The sequence below is a fragment of the Cyprinodon variegatus genome, unplaced genomic scaffold, assembly GCF_000732505.1.
Source record: "Cyprinodon variegatus isolate N-32 unplaced genomic scaffold, C_variegatus-1.0 Scaffold199, whole genome shotgun sequence".
In the NCBI taxonomy this organism is placed as follows: Eukaryota; Metazoa; Chordata; class Actinopteri; order Cyprinodontiformes; family Cyprinodontidae; genus Cyprinodon; species Cyprinodon variegatus.
Window position 1 is genome coordinate 505,443 of NW_015150652.1, and position 20,708 is coordinate 526,150.

The 20,708-nt window shown below is 37.0% G+C and overlaps 1 protein-coding gene across 1 annotated transcript in view; it reads right to left on the reverse strand.

The window, feature by feature from the left end:
- Positions 1 to 20,708, reverse strand: part of LOC107087917 (protocadherin Fat 3-like) — a 107,481-nt gene that overhangs the window by 31,873 nt on the left and 54,900 nt on the right. The window contains exons 23-41 of the mRNA XM_015379758.1: positions 20,338 to 20,491; positions 19,029 to 19,136; positions 18,753 to 18,936; positions 18,081 to 18,301; positions 15,898 to 16,350; positions 15,335 to 15,469; positions 14,843 to 15,236; positions 12,752 to 12,948; positions 10,307 to 10,460; positions 9,969 to 10,202; positions 8,749 to 8,927; positions 7,446 to 7,467; positions 6,649 to 6,863; positions 6,429 to 6,566; positions 5,696 to 5,839; positions 5,424 to 5,621; positions 2,625 to 2,902; positions 1,960 to 2,522; positions 57 to 188 (exon numbers count right to left, since the gene is read on the reverse strand). Coding sequence (XP_015235244.1) covers positions 57 to 188; positions 1,960 to 2,522; positions 2,625 to 2,902; positions 5,424 to 5,621; positions 5,696 to 5,839; positions 6,429 to 6,566; positions 6,649 to 6,863; positions 7,446 to 7,467; positions 8,749 to 8,927; positions 9,969 to 10,202; positions 10,307 to 10,460; positions 12,752 to 12,948; positions 14,843 to 15,236; positions 15,335 to 15,469; positions 15,898 to 16,350; positions 18,081 to 18,301; positions 18,753 to 18,936; positions 19,029 to 19,136; positions 20,338 to 20,491 — 4,103 coding nt within the window. The remainder of the gene's footprint in view (positions 1 to 56; positions 189 to 1,959; positions 2,523 to 2,624; positions 2,903 to 5,423; positions 5,622 to 5,695; positions 5,840 to 6,428; positions 6,567 to 6,648; positions 6,864 to 7,445; positions 7,468 to 8,748; positions 8,928 to 9,968; positions 10,203 to 10,306; positions 10,461 to 12,751; positions 12,949 to 14,842; positions 15,237 to 15,334; positions 15,470 to 15,897; positions 16,351 to 18,080; positions 18,302 to 18,752; positions 18,937 to 19,028; positions 19,137 to 20,337; positions 20,492 to 20,708) is intronic.

The window sequence follows — 20,708 nt, forward strand, 5'->3', positions numbered from 1 at the left end:
AAGTGCCTCCGCTCTGAATAGAGGCGACTAAAAAACCAATAATAATTGAATGCTACCTGCACACTCATCCAATCTGTCAGGCTGACACTGGCAGACAGATGGCGTTGTTGGACCAGAAAGAACACACTGCATGTCGGCTGGACAGGACTGACCTTCACAAAGTTCCACAGGGGATGGACACGTCCCTCCTGTTTTGGAGAGGGGGCGAATTAGAGTAAATAACAACACAATGGAGCTATACTTTTATTTTATCAAGCAATGATGCATATTATTCAATCTTTAGAATGTATAGCGATAAAAATACTACTTTTAAGTCTACAAAACAAAATGTCTCAGAAAAGTTTGTGAAAGGCAAATAAGAATAAAACAAATGTATTTAAATAATCCCAATATATAAAATGTATCGGTTGCAGCAGCAGGAAATAAACAAAACACTGTAAATTCAATTTAGCAAGACCACAAAAAAATATATGCACAAATTATTACACCTCGAAGAACCAGTTGAGTTCCTTTTTAATGCACATAGTGCCTCAGCTAATTACATGGCGTCAACTAAATCTATGAAGGCGTTCAGATGTGATAGAGATAGCGCTGAAGTTTAAACTGATTATCGGCATGGGAGAAAGAAAGGGATTTAAGTGAGTTTCAAAACTGCTTGGTATTTGTTGCCAATGAGGAAATACAGAAAATGTTGACATAATTGGGTTTTTACACACATTTAAAGAAAATGGTTGATCCGAAACAAACAAAAATCTCCAGAGGGAAGCGACTGTGTGAATAAGAATGCTATGCTGGTCTCAGCTCAAACAATCAGTTTGAGTTGACAGAAAGAAGTAAATATCCACTAGTTAAAAAGGGTAAATGCAGAACACTGTTTCTGAATATAAAATATGTCAAACCTTAAAACAGCCAGAAGGCAGCAGCAGAAGACAGGATATCATGTTAGGTGGCAGTATTGACAGTTTAAAACAACTGAGTCAATCATTTGCACTAGCTAAACTAGAGTGCATCATAGTTATGTTACCTGCGTTATAATAATGCTACCATACTGTAAAACACTAGATCTATTTTAAAATTCAGACTGGTGGTGATGAGTCTCTTAGTATCAATTTAACATCTATTTTAGGATTACTACTGTTGTACATTTCTTTATGACCATAGTATACCCAACTTCTAAAGGCTACTTTCATCAAGATAACAAATCATGTGACAACATTAAAATCTTCCAAAAAAGTCATGAAAATAAAAATTGTCACCATAATCCAATAGCTTTCAAATTAACCATATACCAATAGAGCACATTTCCATACAGTGATTAGCAGATTTTTACAGTCTGTTTTGAACATGAAAAATCAGCTGCTTAAGAATATTATGCCAACATGAGACCAAATCTCAAAAAAAAATTTAAGGCAGTTTGCTATATATATGCAATTAAAAATTAAAGGTAGAGTGGAGGATATTTTTTTTCCAGGTGGATCATCAAAATAAGTATTCCTCCTTATTGTCAATCAATCTGGTGATATGTTTACGTAAGGCCCTCCTACGTGCTCGTCCTCATTTTTAATCACCGGTGGGGAGTCTGACATAGTGGAATAATTGCAAATCTTCATTTGGCAAGTAAGCTTGTATGAAATGCAAACAGCAACTTTTAAACAGAGAATGCACAAGGAGAAATGGTCCTGTGCATGCTCAAGCACGGGTTTAATAGACGTTCCTTCTTGGGAGCAGGTACAGGGTTGTATATTTTTTAGTGGATAATCTCTTCAAAAATTTGCAAAAATCCTTTTACAATACCTTTAAGAGAACTGTGAATGCATAAAAAAAAGAGTACTTTTAAGATGTTCTTATTAATCTGGCCAGTGAAGGTACAATTTTATTATTATTACAAAAAATAAAATTATAAATTTAGTAATATGAACATTTTGTAAGAATAAGTGTTGGTAAAAGTAAAACACTCACCTTGACAAGTGCAGGTCTCTGTGCGTCCGAACCTCGGCATCACCAAGCTGATCCTCTCCGTGTTGTAAGTAACAGGCAAACCACCCTCCATCACTAGTATGCTTTTACACACCCGATCCCCACAATCCAGTTTCCCAGAACAGGTGCTGTCTACCAAAACTGCTCCAGCCAGGGAGCCTCGAATCTGACCCCGAGCTGCTGCCTCCTCCAGCTTTGCTGCCAGCTCCTGCCGGGAGTAGAACCCCTCCATCCGTCCACTGCCTAACGTCTCAGGCCTCTCCACTGCTAGAACCAGATTGATGTCAGATGTCCCTGTCACAGGCTGCACACCAAGTATGTGAAGAGGATCCTGCTGCCCTGGCAACCATTTCCATCCGGCTATAGCCCGTAAAGTTACTTTAATCTGGTTAAGGTACCGTCCAAGTAATTCCTCCCATGAGATGGAGTTAAAACGAAATGTGAGTGCGCTGCGCAGCAAAACATCTGTCACCTGTTCAACCTGTACTGACACGTCAGCTATGACAGCAAAACGTCCATCACTCACTGTTGCGTTCATCTGGTACCTGAAAGAAGACAAGAACACAAAATAAATTTAATGTAAAGAAGTTTTTCTAGAGCGAACATTTCCCTGCTTGAAGTGTTGCGTTTGTGTGATAATCATGTACCTCCCGGGTTCCAAGCCTGGCAGAGCAACTACACTGCCATCTTGTCTGTTGATCTTGAACATGGCCTTTGGCTGAGGCTTATGGGTAAATGAAAGGACATCATTGGGGTCACGGTCGGTGGCATAAATCCGGCCGACTGGACCACCAGGAAAAGTATCCGTTGACATGATGATGTATATCTCCAGAGGGGAGACAATGGGCTTGTATTGACTGTTGCCGATGACTCTCAGAAAAACCCAGGAAGAAGAGGTAAGACTCGGCTTACCTGAGTCACTTGCCTATGGAACCAAAAGGGTACAACAAATTAGTGAGGAAATAAACATGTGCCTGCAGATACATAGAAACTAGTGAGGAAAGGATATCATTACTGCTGGATGAGAATTTAAACTAATTAACTAGATTACACAAACCATAATGTAATTCAGTCTACTGTTAAAGTCACATTTTCTATCATGTATGAAAAGACAATAACACATGCGGTTTTGCTGTTTAACATCACTGTTTGTAATAGCAACTCTAAACTGAAGTATCAAGAAAACTAAAATTAAAAAAAGCAATGAATTACTGTATACTTGAAATACAAGTGGTGGATAAATGCGTACTGAGACACGGGTCACCCTGTATGAATTGGCAGTTTATCACAGGGCAAAAAAAGGAAAAACAACCATGCATATAATCAGACTAATCTACCTCATATTGGAGAAAACCAAGGCGGTCTGGACTACAACAGCAGACCATCTTATTCTTATTTATCCAACAGATGAAGGAGTTCACCCTGCAACCAGCTCAAGCCCTTTTCCTTTTTTCAGTGTTGTTGTGTCGTATTCTGCAAGACACTTCACCCACATTGCTTTCTGATGGTGGTCAGAGGTGACTATGTACGCCCTATGTGAACCCCATAGCAGCTGTGGCTAATATGTGGCTTGCAATGAGTATGAAGTATGTATGAGTACTTGCAAAGTGTATGAATCTACCCTGAAGCGCTTCGGTCAAGTCTCCTGACTTAAAAAAGTCCTATATAAGTACAGGCCATTTACCATTCTAAGGCAACAGTGCCTCATCGTACAGCCCATCATACAGTAGGACATGTTTCCCAAGTTTCCATGGGTTAAGAATTTTTTTCATGGGGCATTTACAAGGTAAGCTGTCTTTTTATGTTGTTGTTAAAGTGGTAGCCTCTTCTTTACTGAGTTGCCTGTCACTCTTAGCGGAAGAGTGTTTCTTTTTAACTTGTATATAGGGAATAAACCTATCAGATGCTTACAAATCTAAATCATCATTTGGTCTTTTTTAGTTAGTTCAAGGAGATTTTAATCTTTGTCAAATTCTGATTTTATAATAAGTGATAAACAGTTCTCAAAACATATATTTGCCAGTATTTTTCTTTTAAGAAAAGAAAATCAGTCCAACTTAATGTGAAAGAGTTAAAGTATAACACGTATAACCGTATTAAGGATGTATTTACCCTGCCACATTTGGATCGCTTTAACAGGACCGGAGATTGTTTTCCCCTCATTGCTCAAGACTGTCTCTGCAGGTTAGAATAGGCTCAAGTGACTCATTGTTTGGACCAAACGATTGAACCTAGACCCACTTTTTAAGGTGGTCTCTGTCTGCTTCCAAATAAACTTGTGTTTGCTTCAGGTCTTAAAACTATCGCTGAGAGTACTATTTAGAAACATTTTTTGTTATATTGAGTGAAATGGTCCTTCCATCCTATGAGTGGTCAATACCTTATTTATTCAGAAAAGGGAACCAAAAAAAACTCAGACGTCTGTGAGAGCTGGAAGCCTGAAAAAAAGCCCAATCCCTGCCATTCGGCTGGGATGGAAAAAACCAATCAGATGCATTCACCTCTGTCCCTCCTCCTCCGCACTCATTAGGTTTGGCCATTGCTGAAATTATTCACAACACCCTTTGGCACCTTGTGAGGTTAATATTGCTAAAAATGACATGCTAAAAAATGTATGGTAAGTACTGCAAAACCTAGCATGGTGACTTGAAAGCCACAATAATAATATAGTGTATTTAGAAATGAATGAGGTGGTTAGGTTGAAGTCTAAAATGTAATGAAAGAAATGGCGCAGTCGGCTCCCCTTTGCTTTTCCAAGTTCTGCTGTGAGATGTGCATTGAGTTTTGGGGGACAATGTAGCTTTGAACAGAAGTGGGATGGGGACTGCTGTTTCCTAGCTCAAACATTCCCAACCACAGCTTTAATACAAATTGGCCTAAATCAGACCAGACTACAGAAAGCATGCTTTTTTTGAAGTTAGCAAGCCACCATAGCTGTAAAGGTAATATCAAAACTATTCCTGATCCACCATCTGTTGCTTGGCAACATTGCTGCCAGCATGCTGTGGATCTCCTTCAGCTTGTGTAAGGCATTCTCCAATGAAATAAAACAACTTAGAATCTGCATTGAATGATGCAACGATTTTGCAGCTGTTACAGCATATACAGTATATGCAAAAAAAAAAGTGTTTTAAGTAAGGAATCGTATAGTAATTTCATAAAATTTCAGTTCTGGTTCCCTCATGCCCAGGTCATTTCTGTTCAATCTGAGTGCAAACCGAAGCTGACAATAAAATAAATAAATAAAGCCTGCTATTTGTTGGGACCAAAAATTGGACTAAAGGACTTTATTGGTGTTAATGCAGCCTTAGTTTAAACTGTATCTGAACTTTCACTGCATCTGTCTAAATGGTGATTTCAGTTTTTTTCTTTTTTTAGTTATCATGGGTATTTTCTCAAGAACCTCAAGGTAAATAACAATCGGCAACAGGCTTTCTAGCCCTTACCTGTATTTCAAGTATGAATTCTCTGGGTGCTTCAGGACCAAACACACGGTTGGACTTGAGAGATCCAGTCTGCTCCAAACGGAAGAAACTACCTTCATTTCCTGCCACTATGCGAAACACAAAGGGAGCACCATTTCTCGGGGAGTCTTTGTCACTGACTGACAGCGTCAGCAGGGTGGTGCCTGCAGCCTGGTTGAGCTGAAAGTACAATGATGATTTTGAGTGTCAAAGCAAAAGAAGGCTAAAAAGAGGACACTTGTTCCCAGACCAACCTGTATTACAGCTGTGGAGTTGGGGGGAGTGAAGATAGGGGGGTTGTCGTTTACATCAGAGATGTCAATGTTAACAGTGACGGTGGAGGACATAGCAGGGGAGCCACTGTCAAATGCCTGCACAGATAAAGTGTACTTGGATACCTAGAGGATGAACAGAAACATAAAAGACTTCATTAGAATGGTGTTTATTTAATGAAATTCAATTTTCATAAAATAGACAATAACATTTTATGAAACTCAAATTAGTTGTACACAATTTACTGTACACTCCGTATGTATTGGTATTGATGGTTTTTGGTACATTAAATCTCACTTTAAACATCACACTAATCAAACCATTTTATTAGTTAATACATTCTGACTGTAAGACACAGTGGCATTTTTCCTGACATACACCAGTTGTTGCGTTGACATCTAATGGTTGGTAATGACACTTTGACTTTGAGATGTCTTCACATGATGCCTGGCCCATATGGCATGTATTCAAGTCTTTACATTTTGAAAAGAGCCTAGAGAGAAGTGGCCACCATGCACATTTATAATTCAAATACAAATAGGACAGAATGGATTAGAAACTGAACAAAGGCACTCTGAAGTGTAACTAGAAAAAATACATACATATTTATACGGTGGTTCAAGAAGAAATATATTTATTTCAAGGCTTTGTGCACATCTTTACCAAGGACACTAAGGAAGATCAAAAGTGCTGCATGTAAAAAAGAATCCTTACTAGTTCTCTGTCAAGTCTCTTATTGACTTTAAGTAATCCTGTCACAGGATCAATCCAGAAGTGGTTGGTTCGATCACCTTTCAGAATTGAGTAGGTAATTCGTCCATTGACTTGGCTGTCCAGATCTTCTGCAAACACCTTCACAACACATGTCCATGGAAAGGGAGTTAGCTCAAATGATGAATGGATGTGAAAAACAAATAAGGAAGGATTATGTTACCCTTGTAACTGTCTGCCCAATAGATGCATCCTCACTAATCAGAACATTATAGATGTCCTGATCAAACATAGGAGCATTGTCATTGACATCCATTAGTTCGATGACAATCATTGTGGCAGTGCTAAGAGGAGGGTTCCCATTGTCCCAGGCCTCGACAGTGATGTAGTAATCCTTGCATACCTCAAAGTCCAAGTCATCTGCAACTGAAATTGCACCTGAAAATACATATAATGAGGTTAATTAAACATATCAATGACTTTTTTTAGCAGTATTTAGTCTCAGCAAAAAATGGAAAGGTAAGGCAGGTTTTCTGTATAGCACATTTTAGTAGCAAGACATTTCAAATTGCTGTACATGACAAAAAAAATGGTAGGATACGTACATTGCAGTAACATTAAGGTAACTAAATGAATTAATGAACATGAATACATAAAGACAACATATTGATAAAAATGAATCTTATGAACATAAAAGGAAAGTCGGACTGCAAACAAAACTAATATGTTTAAATAGCATAGTCAAATGCAACTCTAAACAATTGAGTTTTTAATCTGGATTCAAAGCAATTTAGGGTTTGATAGACTGACAGAAAGTCTGTAAAGTCTTTTGATGCCAATCCAGAGTTATTAATAGACTAACAGAAGTATTTTAAAGTCTGTTTTCTGAGATATGGGGTCTTGATGTGCCTCTGAAGATTCTAAATCAAGATTTCTAGCCTGATTGGTGGTTTCTAGTTTTATTTAGTTAAGCTGTGTGCCAACTTTTAAAACTTTTTCTCTTGGTCAAAAAATAATTACTTTGGTTATGTTTAAAATTCACCTAAACAAACAAAGAGCAAAATCGACAGTCAAAAACAATGAGGCCACACAGTAACGCAGAACAAGAAGACACATACACATAAACAGTAACCTATCTAGGCTAAAACAACCCAACCAAGGACAAGAACGGACACTGAAAGAAAACGAGGCAACAGAACAAAGATCAGCGCGAAATGCCAAAAAGAGAAACACATAAATACACACAGAAACAGCCGCCAAGACCAAGAAGCCAAAAAACAAAATAAGAAAAAACGCAAAATTACCGTCGAAATCAAACACAAGAACAGAAAAAGAAACACAAGCGATAAAAAAAACACACTGAAGGAATTGAAAACATGCAAAACAAAACAAAAAAAAACACATGAGCGCCAACAAAACAACGTGAATCAGCAATAGGGGAAAGAAAAAGGAAGAACACAAACAGAATGAGGAATCTAAAAAAAACTAAAACACAAACCAGATGAAAAAAAATCAAGCAGAGATGAAAAAAAAAAAAAAAATTGTATAAGAACAATAAAAACACCCAAAAAAGCATACAGAAGGCCACTAAAAAAAAAAAAGTTAAACCACAGTTCAGCTCTGAGACACTAGAGGACAGCAGAAAAACAAAACAGAGCAAAACAACTGAAAAAACACAGTTACAGTTTTTTTGACAACGCCCCCCACAGTTACTGTCACCTTCCCTATATTTCCTTCCCGACCACTGAAAACTGTACTGATACCTTATCTTAATTAAAATCTAGCCTGTTCAAAGACAAATCTCTCTAGTAAACAAAATGGTTTCACTTGTTTGCATATGCATGTGTTAATTCATTCATGCTTAACAAACTTACAGGATGAACATTGCTCCCTCCATCACATCACAACATTGTGTATATGTTGTAAAAGCCTAGATGCAGCTTATCCAAACTGTAGTAGAAGCAGATATGGTGGTGTGCATCCACATCATTTTGATAAGATTATACACTCAGACATGGAAAGCACAAAATTGGCTTTAGTCACTGGTTTACATTTAAACATGTTTTTATGAAGAGTTTACCTTCAACACAAAATTGTTTGGTAGATCAAACTTTTATTTGATAAGTATTCTAAATTTGAACTACTTCAGGTTTTTTTAAGGAAATAATTTTTAAACCATTTTCTATCATACTGTTTCAAAAGTCTTCTGTTTTAAGGCGATTCTCTGATTTTTTTTTTTTTTATATTAGACAGCCAGGGCGATAAATTAAAAAGCTAAATCTCCAAAACGGTTAAAGAGAGAAAAGAGTAAATTGACACTGACCTGTGAGGACAGCGCTCCCAGCTGCCCAGCCCGATCGGTAGCCTGAACGCGAACACGATAGGAGTCTCGACTCTCTCTGTCCAGGATTTTCTCCAGCATCACTATTCCAGTAAGTGGATCGATGGAAAATATCCCATCAAAGGAATCCACCAGGGAATAGACAATGGTACGGTTCAGACCTACAATGGGTGCAAACTGCTAGTTAAAGTGTTGGTGTTACAAATGCTTTGTTAGAAATAAAAATCTAAGTGGAAAGTATTTACTTTAATTTAGACAAACACCCACTTCCCATAGCAATCCTTTGTGGCTGCACTTATCTTGCTATGAAAATGTTAATTTACTCCTACTGTAAGTAGTTTAAATAAGTCATATTAAACTGAGAATGTCTTTTGAAGAAATGTGAAAATCATAAAGGAGATTCTTAATTACATCTCCATAGTGTAATGCCTGGCGTGTACAGGGTGCTCTGCATATTAGCCAAATAGTAAATGCTTGGTCTCATCTGATCAGAGAACCCTCTGTCATGTTTGCAGTATCCCCTCAATGCAAACTGAGGACAGAATAACTTGATGGTCTCATGGTAATAATGTTGTTTTTTACACTGTTCTGTAGATACCAGATTTATGAAGTGCATGGCAGCTTCAATGATGGGTTAAACAGTGTTATATGAGATGTTTACAGCTTAGGATATAGTTTTATTTTACTGCTATGAAATGATCGACGCCTCCATGCCCTACCCATTTGTTGTGTTCCTTGCTCTTCATAATGTTCTCCCACATACCTCTGGGATAGAACAGCTTAATTTCTATGAGGTTAAACCACACACAGCTAAGTAAATTTGACTTAGTGATTTCTGAAGGAAGCTGATTACACAGAATCTTACAGTATTTAGGGGTATCAGAATAAAGGAGGCTGAATGATACAAAACACACCATTAAGATTTTTAACTATAGAAATTCTTCTTCAAATGTAATTTTATGTGTCCTTAATCTGACAGTAATGCACTATGTGTTGGTCGATATCTAAAAATTGATTAAAAACTCACATTTGTAGTTATGGGACTAAGTGGGAAAATAACAATGGGAAATGCCTTCTAGACACACTATATACAATCATTAATACAACATGTCCATTTTAAACTGACTCCATGATCACTCAGTTGCCTTATTTTGACCAAAACTGTACAACTTGAACAATGGCTGAGCCTCTAACTGGTTTACCTTCATCAGGGTCACTGGCTTGCAGGCGAGTAAGTAAGGCTTTGGGGGAGGCATTCTCATAAATGCTCGCCAGGTAATGAGTTGTCGAGAATGAGGGAGCATTGTCATTCACGTCCAACACTTTGAGAGAAATGTCAGATCGACAGAACAGCCCTCCCCCATCAGTAGCCTGAGCAATGAGCTTGTAGGAGGATGTTGTTTCTCTGTCCATCACGGTGGCAGTACGCAACTCACCTTGAAAACAGGAAAGAAAATATTTTTAGATACCTAGCCACTTAGTTTTGGGAGTATATGTAGTTTTAGGTGTAAAATAATAAAAATAAGAAAACACAATGTACCCGTGTTGGCATCCATATAGAAATCCTCCACTCCAATGCCAAACAGTGAAAACTGGATCTCAGCACTGGAACCTGAGTCAGCATCTGTTGCACCGACCGTCAGAATACCCTTGTTAATTTGAATGTCCTCAGGAAAAGAGGCGCTATAAACAGCCTAGGACAGCGCACAAAATAAACAGCCAGATGAGAACAGATGACGAGGTAGGAAACAATATACATGTCTTTGTTATAAAGGCTTTGACTGTTAAAGCAAGCAATGCCCCCATTGTCTTAGAACAAGGTCAACTAAGTTAATCACCTTTTCCTGCCAGGGAGTCCATCCCATCTCATATCTGCCAATGCATGAGAACTACTATAAAAAATCTACTCACACATAATATATTTTTTTCTTTACAGTATGTTATATATTTCCCGTTTCTTTCCCTTATGTTTCATGGCTATTCTATTTCAACAAAATAAACTGATTAATTTCTGGACCGATAATGGAAAAGCCATTAACTTTAAAATGTATCAGGCATTATTGTCTTTTCCTCTTACTACAATACATTGTATCCTGTCACATACTGGGCACTGAAAGGTTTAAATAATTAACAAGAATATATGTCCTCCATATGGAGGGATAATAAAAACAATAATAATAATAAATCTTTTTTGCAGGGTGGAAAGATTTTGCAACATGCAACTGCAAACATTTTCAAAAGCACAAATTGGGTGCACAGCTTTTGAATATATGGTGGATTTATCAAACTACACAAAGCTTCAAATATATCAAGTTTTTTATACACCTCAAAATACTTGGGGCATAATTCTGTAAGGGTATTTTCACACTTCTTGGCAGACTTTGTAGACTTAATCAATATTGGTTGGTTTCCTGGAACATACCTGAATTGTGAGCATAATCCACAGATTTACAGTTGAATGGAGGTCAAGGCTTTAGAAAAGCTTTTCTGGAAGCTTAATATTTGATGCTTTGTCAATCCTATATAAGGATTTAAGAAATGTTTGGGATTCTTTCCTAAATGGAAAACTTACATTTTCTCAACTTTATTATTCAAATTGTTTCCCTAAATTTAAAAAGCATTAGTAAGGTACCCAGATTCCCCTGATAACCAGAGAGGTACGCTTGTAGTCATGCACATAGGTTTGCTATACAAGAGAACAGAAAGACTAGCGAATGGGAAAAAGGAGACTGGAAATACATCAAAGAAAATCCTTAATGATTTTTAATAATTCTTCTGCTAATTTTCTGAAACTGAAGAGCTGAAAATGCTGAAAATTAATAAACCAGGGAGATGCTCCCTAAACATTTACAGCCCAGTTATCTTCCAGCTTTGCAATAATTTTCCTTACCAGCACTCACTTTAATAACAGCATAACATCATGTTACATCAATTAAAGTAAATGATCTTTTTTGTGTGATTTAAAACCCCATATACTATTTTACTTTCAAATTCCTTAGTTATTTGCGTTGGTATTTCTGAAAAAGTACCAACGCAGGGTTCAAGATAAAAGGTACAGTGTGTTCATTAAAATAAATTCAAAGCCTTTTTCAAATAATTAATTCAGGTTCAGTTAGTACTTTAAGGCACTGAGGAATAAAGCACATATTTATTTTACCAGAACAAGTTCCGTTTTCCCGTATTGGACCTCTTTGACTTTTAAACCAAGTTATGCTAATTCTTCCATGGATTAACACTATGACTTTCTGAGAAAGGCTGCATTGAAATTAGCCAAAAGAGGGATCACAGGTATTGAAAATGAGATTTTTAATTTTTTTTTATTCTTTAGAAATGTAGGTGTTACGTAAAAAAAAAAAAAGTCTTAATCTTGCTTCGAGTATTAAATGTTTGTTTATTTATAAATAACTTATTATAAGTGGTCATCAAGTAAAAACAAACTATACCTCCTCATTCTTTAGTCCAGAAAACCCTTTTTTGGCAGTATATAAAGTATAAATAAAAAACAACTTTATTGTAAGTTTTTTGAAGACTAAACATTTATATAAAAAAAAATAAATAAATAAAAAAAACACTGATCACAAGAAGGATGGATGGATGGATGGATGGATGGATGGATGGATGGATGGATGGATGGATGGATGGATGGATGGATGGATGGATGGATGGATGCTACAGTGGACAGACAGACGGATGGACGGAAAGATGGATGACAGATGGATGCCTAGTTGGATTGATGGATGGATGGATGGATGGATGATTGATGGATGGACGGACGGATGCATGGATGGACAGATGAATGTATGGATGACATTTTACGCTGTGTGGGAATCCTGTAATATTGAGTCATGTAAAACAAAATAATTGTATTGGGTAGTAATAACAGACTGTATCAAAATCTTTGAATCCCTTTCCGAAAAGGTCAAAGTTACATTAACTTGCTTTCCAAATAATTTATTGCACATCTACATATCTATTCAGCTCTAACCTGGTTACAGATGGGACTGTTGTCGTTGGCATCCATCACAGTTACCTCCACTGCTGTATGTGCAACGTACAGACCATCAGTGGCTGTGATGTTGAGCAGATACCAGTCCTGCTGCTCACGATCCAGCAGACCACTGACATAAACCTTCCACTCCCCCTGCACAAGAGTGAGGCCAAACACTCCTCGTTGATTTCCCCCTATGAACAACAAAAGGATTTAAAAACCCACCAACATTGGCAGTGCATTGTAAACATATATGGCTACCAATATTCATTCATAAGATAAAAAAAAATTACAGTAGCTGACCAGCAGACTGAAACCATTTACACACTCAAATGATGCTGATAGCCTTGTTGTTCACACCCCAGGTGGCAGAGTATCGTCGAATATTTCAATAGTTTTTACATTTATAACCAAATGAGCTTTTTATCCCATTAGCAGATTACGATCACATAATTCAGTTTAGTTTATTCTGTTGAAATGCCAGTACGATAGGACAAATTAGCTGCTGGTGATGGGATAGTAAAAAGTAAAAATTAAAATTCAGGTTGGAATTTCCCTGCAGAGCCTAATCTTTTTCATAACTCTCATAAGAAGTGAGCAGAACATTTTCAAAGGGTAAGACAAAGTGCAAGAACCACATTAGTTAATTCCAAGCATAATATTAAAAACTCATGTGGTTATAATCTCATTTGGTTATATATGTGTGAATTTCCAACGCAATAAAATCTACTCCATTTTCATTTGTCAGCTATTGTACTTTGCTTCTGTTACTTTATCATTTTCTGTCTATATTAGATTCACTAAGCAGATTACACTAAATTATGCTGGGTTTTTGGACCAGGTTGCTGATGTGCACTCACTCTAGAGACAAACACAGTAGATACAAAGATATGATGAAGAAAATCTAAAATTAAATATACTCTAATGATAACGTTTTGATGAAAATATTGACAAACGTACTGACTTGTCAAGGCATTAAACATAACTCTACTAAATACACATCAGACTTAAGTTCATTGCAGAAGATATTGTAGTTTGGGGTAATGGTTATGCACTTCAACACCCCTGCTGCATCTTTTCCTCACCATAACCCACCAGTCATCCTCATTCTTATTGCAAAATCCAAGCATGGGTCACTTAAAAGGTCTATAATATTTAAAAAAATACTTTTCTATTTACTTTTAACAATGTTACATAATAATTCCTTCATCAATGTTATGCGCAAAGTGGCATTTTGCTTGTTTTATGAATGTCTGAGTAATTCTCATGATTTCTGCCCTCTGAGCAGCAGCCCCTCCCTATCCTGAAACAACAAGTGGACATGATTGGTCTGTGTAGAGCTGTTGATATCCACACCCTCCAAGATACTTTGAATCCAGTAACACACACTCATTTTCTCTCAGTGAGCAGTGATGTGAGGCAGAGCACTATAAGGTTGCTTTCAGCAACTAATCTGCACAGTGACAGCAGCTGTTCGTTTTTTAACTGGTGTCAAAGTTACAAAGTCCTTCTGACTTTGTTCAGCCTAAGACCCTAATTGCCAGAAGCAATTATTGAACTAAAACTATAGCGGCTCATGAAATGGACGTACTCATGCAGGGAAAGTCTATAGTGGATAAAAGGCAAGTTTATTTCTTTGTGGTAAAAAATTAATTTCAAATGAATACCTATGTAGTGGAAACTAAATATCGAATCAAATATATGCCTATAGTTGACTTTGGAAGCATAAAAAAGCATGATAAACAGTAGGACCTGTAAGTTGGGCAATACAGATAAATCATCCATAGTAATTTTATTTGGTTTACAACTGGTTTGGGTGTTTTTATTTTCATAGTTCAGAATTTTAAAAGATAAATCTTTTCAAGCCATATTAGAAAACGTATTTGATTAGGAAAATAACTCCTGAAATTTATCAGGCAGACTTCACAATATGTACCTGATGTAAATATGGGCAAATGATTTGCATGGCTGAGTGATTTCTTTAAATCTACTTTTGAACTTAGAAGTCATCCAAACTCAGATTTAAACAAATTTGGAACCTGCAATGTAAATATCTCAATGTTTATATTTTCTAACAATATTAATCACCTGTGATGTAAAAGCTGACAAGACGGTTTTGATCCGAGCCATCTGTGTCTTTTGTTCTCAGAACAGCTACAACTTCACCAAGTGGATCACTCTCCTTCACAGCACCTCTGTAGAACTCTCTCTCGAACCTCGGTGGGTTGTCATTAACATCTGACACGGTGACTGTTACCACCGTAGTGGAGGACAGAGGCTGTGACTCGGCAAGATCGGAGGCTACAACTTCGAAACTATAACTTGAGCAGGCCTCGTGATCTATCTGGGCTAAAGTGGTTATCCAGCCAGTTTTACTATCAATGGCATAAACAGAAGAAGCGGTGATTGGGCCAGAGAGGGACAGAGCCTCCTTCATAAGGTCTGGATTGTAGGTGAGGAGTAGACCAAGGCTGTAGGTCACCTGCAGTTTAAAGAGATATATTAAAATATATTTATTAGTAAGTGTAAGTATTTTACTTTTTACTACTACAAGTGCAGCTGCATTAGGTTTTCACATACCTGTCCATTGGACCCCCAGTCTGGATCAAAAGCACGCACTTGAATCACTCTTGTCCCTGATGGGACTCCTTCCATCACTGTTGCTACATATGTCTTAGTTTCAAACTGTGGCTTGTTGTCATTCACATCTAGAATCTGTTGAGTGACAAATCAATTGTTATCAAGCCCTCAAAAATGTAATTTATTTATAAAAAATATCACATTATAGAAAGCAAAACTGCCCCATTGTCTAATTTAATTCCTATCATAGAATTAATCTGACCTTTTAAAGAAAATTTTCAAAAATTATCAACAAAAAACAGATTTAATTGAAAGCAGTGATGTCAAGAAGGAACTCTGACAGTCCAGGCCTCCACCAAGCAGCCAATTTCCCTAATTCACAATAATAAATAATCATTTAAACAATCCGTTCAATGATCCAGGTTACCAATAACATTTCAGGAATTTTAATTTGGGCTGAGACACACCTGTGGTAGAAATTTTGAAATTAAAAACAAACATGCAAAAAAATAAGAATTCAGGAAGGTGGCAGACATTTTCCACCCCATGACAGACAGACAGACCTTAACTTCCACGTCCACAGTTGACATGGTCTCTATCAAGTCTTTTCTTGCTGTTGTTGCAACCTTAAACCTGAAGCTGCTGAATTCTTCGTAGTCTAATGGCTTTACCAGGCGAATAAGACCCGTCTCCTTCTCCACTAGGAAGGATTCCTCCTGGTTACTGTCGATTGTCTCTCCAGGGACAGCAGTGAAGAGCCCTGTCTGACCAGGGCCCAAGTACACAGAGCCCAACACTGTGCCTACTGGGGTGTTTTCAGGGATGGTGAAGGAATACTGAGGCTGGCTAAATGAGGGAATGAAAGAATCTGGAGGGACAACTTGAATGAAGGCCGACACCAAGGAGTGCTTTGGAGCAGACCCGCAGTCTGTTGCTTTGACAAAGAAGGACAGAACAGTCCCTTGAAGGTGGTCAACAGCACTCTTAGTCATCATCCAACCACTATCTGGCTCCACCTGTGAAACCAAAAAAACTATTTAAATAATTTATGCGCAATTATAGATCTATTTCAGAAGAAATGCAACATACTTAACGCATGGACATACTGCCATATTGCAACTTAAAGGTAAAGAGGATGATCTTTTATTTCATCTAAATAAGTGGTTCTCCTAATTGTCAATCATTCTGGTGATATGTTTACATTAGGCCGTTCTACATGCTCGCTCCTGTAGCTATCTTTTGCTGCACATTTGCAATTTCAGCCACATATCTGTGGTGAGCTACAGTTTCAGCCAGTAATTGAAGCTCACCTTTCTTGCCGCGGTATGCCGAGGGTCTTTAGAGAAAAAGTGTCTACTAAGTGTATGAGAAGAAAAGAATGGCCTCAGAAGAGGAAGATATATCCCAGAATGTTTTGCACTGAGAATTCTCCTCTCAAAGCATTTTGGGATATGCTGTCACAGCGGCCTGCTGTCGCCATAGGCTGTCACTGCCACCGCGCCGTGGAGGAGGAGTTATGTGACCAAAGAAGTAAAAACTAGTGATTATTTGTCCAAATGGTCAGTTAACTAAATTTGCTATAAAGTCCACTATGTAGTCCCCGCTGTATGTGGACACAGTAAGCTTGTATAAGCTATGAGAAAAGCACATTTTAAACAGAGCATGCACGAGGCGAAATGTGCTCATGCATGCTCTTGCATGCACATTTTGTTTAAATTGGAGAGGGCAGCTAAAAAATCCTACACAATACCTTTAAAAGTATTAAATTAGATTGTACATAGCAGACCATTAAAATGTGCTCTGTTGTGAGGCAAATATATATATATGTATATATATATATATATATATATATATATATATATATGCAGTTGTTAAAAGTAAAAATCAGAAGACTGTTTCATCTACACTGTCTTCTTTGCTGACTTGTTCAAGCTCAGACAGACCAGGATAAAAAACACCTGTGAACAGAAATGTTTTGGTCTGCCTCAGATTATGTAGCTGTTGGATTTAAAGTTTGACTGGCTCATTCTAACATAATAAATATTGAATTAATTAATTGACCTTGCTATGCCTGTAATCATGACATGTTTTCTTCAAGTTTTGCTCTTCCATTCAACCCTAAACAACATCTCTGTACAGAGATATAGAGGGGGGGGGGGAATTCCACTTTAGACCATACTTCTCAGATTTCTCTTATGAAAAATTTAAAAAGCCTTATTTGTTTTTCTTCTTTTTTCCAATAATGCATTACTTTGCATTGAACTATCATATAAAATCCCTATAAAACAAAATTACTTGTTTTCCATGGCATTGTGCATCCAAAATACATAGCCAAGGTATTATTAGACCACAATTGTTTTCTCATTCTTTTTTTTGTTCATTGTTATTCTTTAGGTAACACACTTTTAGTACAAGGAATCGAAAAAAAATAGATGTCTAAAAATTGATTTCATGATCTCATTTTGTAAAAGAAGGTCGATGAATAATCTATCATTAACATTGCATCATATTACATAGTAGCTGTTTTGGTTAGGCTGTTTAAATAACTATTTTACCAACAGACTGAAGCTTCAGCCCAAGTGAAACACTGTTTTGATTTGATGGGAAAAAAATACATTATGTAGTTATAATCAAATAGATGGTATTCAAACTTAAATCAGCATATTTTTTTCTAAGCTTTCTTCAAAAAACATTGTATCTTTATCAGGAAGGACAGGGACCTCAAATACAACCAAAATGCACAAACCTCCAGAACATCGACCAGTGACAGACGGGCCTCACTGTAAAGGGAGTAAGTTATCCTTCCATTAGAACCAGCATCAGGGTCTGTGGCCTGAATCTGTGTGACAAGAGAACCTTTGGCAACATTAGCTTTAATGCTCAAACGGTATTCGATGGCTCTGAACTGTGGGGCGTTGTCATTTTCATCTGCAAGGACCACTCGGACAGTGCAAAATGATGCACGGCCTGTTGAAGAGGAAAACACGAGAAATGGCATTTCAAAAGCTTGTTCATGAGGCAGTTGTTTGCTAGTTTCATCACTGAGCAGTTTAGCTCCAGGTCAATTTTCCTCAGCGAATTCGTAAAGCCATTTTGAACTTACTCTGACATTCCATTATTTCCTACTTTTATACTGTAAAACTGTATGAATACAATTTTGCAGTCATATGGTTAACCATAGTGTGTCAGTATCTTATTAGTTAAGCATTATTAAATAATTAATATAATATAGGCCTAACAATGATATTGGTATTATTGCCTGCCAATTGCTGACAATCTAAAAAGAAAAAAAAAATCCATTATTGCAATTCTGATCAAGTAGGGTATGAAACTACCTAAATGGGGAACAGTACAAAAAACAAAGTGTCATAAACAGATCACAACCTGAGAATGTTTTTGTTAGAAACAAAATGCTTACCTCCCCCATCTAACGCCATTACGGTCAGCACCATGTCTTTGTTCATAGGATTTTCTCGGTCTAACCTCTGAAGAGTGGATATGACCCCGTCTGCATCAATGTTGAACTTTGTTTTCCCCAGGTCATTAATGAACGAGTAGGTGATCTGACCATTCAATCCAGAGTCCTCATCTGTTGCTAAAACCTAGAGTCCATTTGAACATTCTGTATAAATGTATTCCATTTAAACATTACAAGCTTTTATTACAAGTTAGAGAGGTAAAAAAGCTCAATTACTTGGATGACTTTAGTTCCAGGAGGTGAATTTTCTAGAACTTCAGCCAGGTAAAACCTCTGGCTGAATACAGGGCTGTACAGATTGGCTCCCAGAACACGTACAGTTACCTGCAAATCACAATTGCAGTCACTGTGTCATCCTCTTGATCACTGCCTGCTGACATTTTGTGGATGTCATCATAATAAGGAAGACTGGGTAGTTTGTCAAACATGATCAGATCAACACATGAGCAAGTCGCTTTTAAGCAATTCAGAGATCCTATACATGCTTCGGGTAAAGAATTCCTATATATAAGAATCTACAGCAGCGAAAGAAGGGTATATAGATCACAAAGAACAATAAAAGGGAAGGAAGTTAATAAAAAAGGAAGTAACGAAAAGGAATAAAAGAGGGTTGAAAGAAAGGAAGAACAAAAATAGAGATAAAAAATAACATTGGGAAGAAAAGGAGAATAAAAAACAATTCAGAAAGGAAAAAAGAGAAGAAAGGGAGGATGCAAGAAAGGAAGAGAGGTGCCGTCAAAAACCTGGATGGTAGAAAGGAAATACACAGAGAAATGAGGGCTCAAGAAAAAAAGGAACAACGAGAAAAATGAACAAAGAAAAAAAGTACAAAAGAAAGAACATAAGGAAAACACTAGGGAAGAGGAGGAGTGCAGTAAGAAGGGAGGGGAAATGTAGCTGAAAATTATGCAGGAACCAGTTAAACACCCCCTAAAAAAGTAGGATACCTGAATGGAAGGACAGGAGAAAGCAGGCAAAGTGAAAGTACATCCAAAAGAAGGATATGAGTATGGAAGGAAATAAATAATACAGAGAAAGGAAATACTGCTCCAAAGAAAATAAATAAATAAATACATTTAGATAATGGAATAGGGAGGAGAGGCTGAAAACATAATTTTTTGTCCTTATTCTTACTTTCTTTTTCAATACGTATCAAAAAACTACCAAACTACCAATTACAGGGCAACTTCACATACTCAAACCTCTTTTCTCATATTTTCTCTGGTGCGAATGTGGTTAATATAAAAAAACGACATAGAAGTTATTGCTAAATATATACATTATAGGATGTTACAGCTGAATAAATCATGTTTTTCAGTTCACAACTCAACATCACAGTAAATTGAATGTGACACAGCATTAACCTGCTGCAGGAACCATACACTTATCCCATTTAGTTGTGACAGATGTTTGCCATAATTATAACTAAGGCTAGCAAAGGTCATCCGCCTCAGGCTATTATTGCTTAGAGAGTTTTTAAAAGATATTAAAAAAACGAAGGTAAGGTGCTGAGAAGCGGGTTCACCTGAGCAGTGTTGGTGAAGACTCCATCTGACACCGACACATTGAGTTGATAGAAGAGTTTCATGCCTTGTCTCCTCTTGTTAGAGAGACGAAGAACCCCTGTATCTGGCTCCATCATGAAAGTCATTTTCTCATTCCCTGAGAGAATAGTATACCTGAGGAAAAAACAGACTATAAGAGTATAATCTTGCATCTGGACTGTTACATTATAATGCTGAATGCTTGCAGGAAGCTGAAAGTGGAAATACTGCTAAAAAAGCATAAAATGTAATATTCATTTGATCAAAAAAAAAAAAAAAGGGCTGCTTTATGAATGATTTTAATCATAAAAAAAAAAAAAAAAAAAGGGCTGCTTTATGAATGATTTTAATC